This window comes from Grammomys surdaster, unplaced genomic scaffold (assembly GCF_004785775.1).
Source record: "Grammomys surdaster isolate TR1022 unplaced genomic scaffold, NIH_TR_1.0 191, whole genome shotgun sequence".
Lineage (NCBI taxonomy): Eukaryota > Metazoa > Chordata > Mammalia > Rodentia > Muridae > Grammomys > Grammomys surdaster.
In genome coordinates, this window is record NW_021604636.1 from 12,019,141 (window position 1) to 12,022,012 (window position 2,872).

General features: G+C 39.5%; 1 protein-coding gene across 1 annotated transcript; it reads right to left on the reverse strand.

The window, feature by feature from the left end:
- Nucleotides 1-1,244: 1,244 nt before the first annotated feature.
- On the reverse strand, nucleotides 1,245-1,598 carry LOC114622708 (40S ribosomal protein S26-like). Its single transcript, XM_028769147.1, has one exon. It carries the CDS (start codon nucleotides 1,590-1,592, stop codon nucleotides 1,245-1,247), a length of 348 nt encoding a protein of 115 aa, XP_028624980.1. The 5' UTR covers nucleotides 1,593-1,598.
- Nucleotides 1,599-2,872: the final 1,274 nt, after the last annotated feature.

Consider the following 2,872-nt stretch of genomic DNA (forward strand, 5'->3'; position numbering starts at 1 on the left):
GCTTAGGAATTATGACTTGAGATTGAATAACTTACCAAGACTCTCATTCCCTTCAATGCAAGCTTCTCTTACACTTAGTGGCCAATAATTGTGTATTGCTCTTTATCTAAAACTGAGGGCCTTGTGAGATTTCTCCCATCCACTACGACATGTCTACTGGGTTTATCACTGTGTAGTTCTTGTTTTGACAACCATAACATATTGTTCTGATTTCATGAATGTATCTTCTCTGGCATATACAAAAACCACTGTCCCACAAAAGATGTCCTGGTTCTTTCTCTGTCATATACAAAACCAACTATTCCCCAGAAGACATCCTGGTTCTGTGGCTCTTATAATTTTCTCCCATCTCTCTCTGTGATATTCTCTAAGTCTAGGTTTATTGGTTTTATTGAAAATTGTCAGCTGGAGCTTTGTGGGACATTTTGAGTAAATGTGGATTTCTGTGATGGTCTCTACTGCCAAATAAAACTTCTTTGATAAAGAATGAGACCTAAACTTATCTATGAGTATAACCACTGGGGATATAGCTAGGACTGGAGAGATGGCTCATCCATTAAAATCCAGGCTCACAATCATAAATAAATAGATAAATAAATAAATAAATAAATAAATAAAGTTAGAAATTATACTGGTTTAGGAGACTGGCAGTAGTAAATTCTCCTCTCCATAATGACCCCAGCCAAGAATTATAGGCTAAGTTTACACGTTCAAACATGAAGTATCTCTAATTAAACTTATGTTAAATGCAATTAGACAGCTCTTACTTACTCCTGTGATATTAGTGCTGGTGCTGCACCTTGGGGATATCTTGCATTTCTGGTCATTATAGTGGTTTGTAGGTTTTATAGCTGGGTAGGAGTATTGACTGCTTTTCTCTTTGATGTTTTTAGATACTGTGAGAACAAGTTCTCATGAAGGAGGTTTTCATGTTAGTTCCAGCTCAACTCTTCCAGGACCTGTATCCAAAGTCAGTGGTATCTTACCTTCAAGTTCTGGGAGGTAATCTAACGAAACTTGAAGGGATATTTTGCGTGCCTGGCACTGAACCTTCTGATAGTCTATGGTTGTTGGGGAAGCATTGTAGGTTCAAGTGGCAGGTGCATGCGTGCACGCGCGAGCACACACACACACACACACACACACACACACATACACACACAATGGATGTTTTTTTTCAAAGTAGAACTTCCATTTTATTTTTCCCAAAGCATCTTTCCTTTTACCCTTAAGAAACCACCTCTTTACTTGGGCTTTATTGGGGGTCGTGGTGCAGCGCCAGCAGGTATGAATCGTGGTGGGGGAGTTCGGTCCTTCCGAGATTCCCAAGATCGATTCCTGACGACCTTTCTATGAATGGCACAGTTCCCGCAGTAATGCAGCTTGACATAGAGTTTGGGAAGGACGTAAGCGTCAAAGACGCTTGCTTCAGATATGTCCCTGACAGCAGCGGCTTCTACAATGTTCAGGATGACAAACTTCTTAATGGCCTTATCCTTGGGCACGCACTGGGCGCAGTTCGTGCAGCGAATTGGCTGCACATGGCCGTGGCCCTTTTTGGCACGACCGTTGTTTCTTCTTTTTTTGGTCATCTTGGAGCCAAGACTCGAAAGAGGCACAATGGATTTTTATTGTATTTAATTTATTTTGATCACATTCTTTTCCTCACCCAACTCCTTCCAGATCCTCTTGGCCTCCCTACAAATAAAACTTTAAGTTCTTTCTCAAAAAGAAAGCAACAACTCAAAACCAAGAAAACAAAATAAAACCATGCTACCCGCCCCCCCCTCAAAATCCCTCAACTGTAACCTAATAAAAGCACACAAAAAATGTGGAGTCTATTATGTATTGGTTAACTACTCTTGACCATGAGGCATATCCTGGAGTGGTTGATATACCCAGTGAAACCCTTTTGGAGAAAAGGCTTGGGTGACCAAGAACCTGGGACAAGATAGATCAGAGACTTAGGAGAAAACCAAATAATATTTGCATAATAAAGAAAAAAAAAGACAGTGATGAAATGGCTCCTAAAGATATTCTTCTATATTCATAGATCAAGGCCTTGTTCAGTCATCATCAATAAAAGCTTCCTTCTGCAACAGATAGAAAGAAATACAAAAACCCAAAGCCAGACATTACGCAGAGGGTGAGAGACCTTGGAATACTCAGTCCTAAATGGGATGTTTCCACACAATGTATTTATTTATTTATCTTTATGTGCGTTGGTGCTTTGCCTACGTGTGTGTCTATATGAGAGTGTCAGATTTTGAAGTTACAGATAGTTGTGAGCTGGCCATTGGGTGCTGAGAATTGAATCAGGGTCCTCTGAAAAAGTAGTCAGTACCCTTAACCACTGAGCAATCTTTCCAGCCCCCTCTCAATTTATTTTTAATTAAGCACAACTCATGTTTTCTATAACTTTTCCAAACACTTCTGCTCAGTTCCTCTGTATTATATGCCCTCATCCCATACCAGTTAAAGTCCTTCTGCTTCTGCTCGTTACTTCTCAGTCTTCTACAGTATACAGATTCTAAGATAGGGCAACTTTTGAGTCTGGCTTCCTTTCCCAAGTAAGAGTTTGTTTCTTTATACATCAAAACAAAATGAGAAATTTATTTTGATGATTTAGATTCTCTTATTAAAGGAATAAAAATTCTCCTTATTTTTTCCAGTCAGAGAGTAAAGAAGCATGCAGTTCGATCCTTGCACTAAGTACTAGGTCGATGACGATTATATCTAACTTACTCTTATCTCTGTCATTTCTCAGGGGTGCAGCTGGTGGACACACTGGCAACTTCTTAGATTCATAATGATCATTATGCATTTCAAATCAGCATCCAGAAATTAATCCCAAAATTTTACACTGGGACAG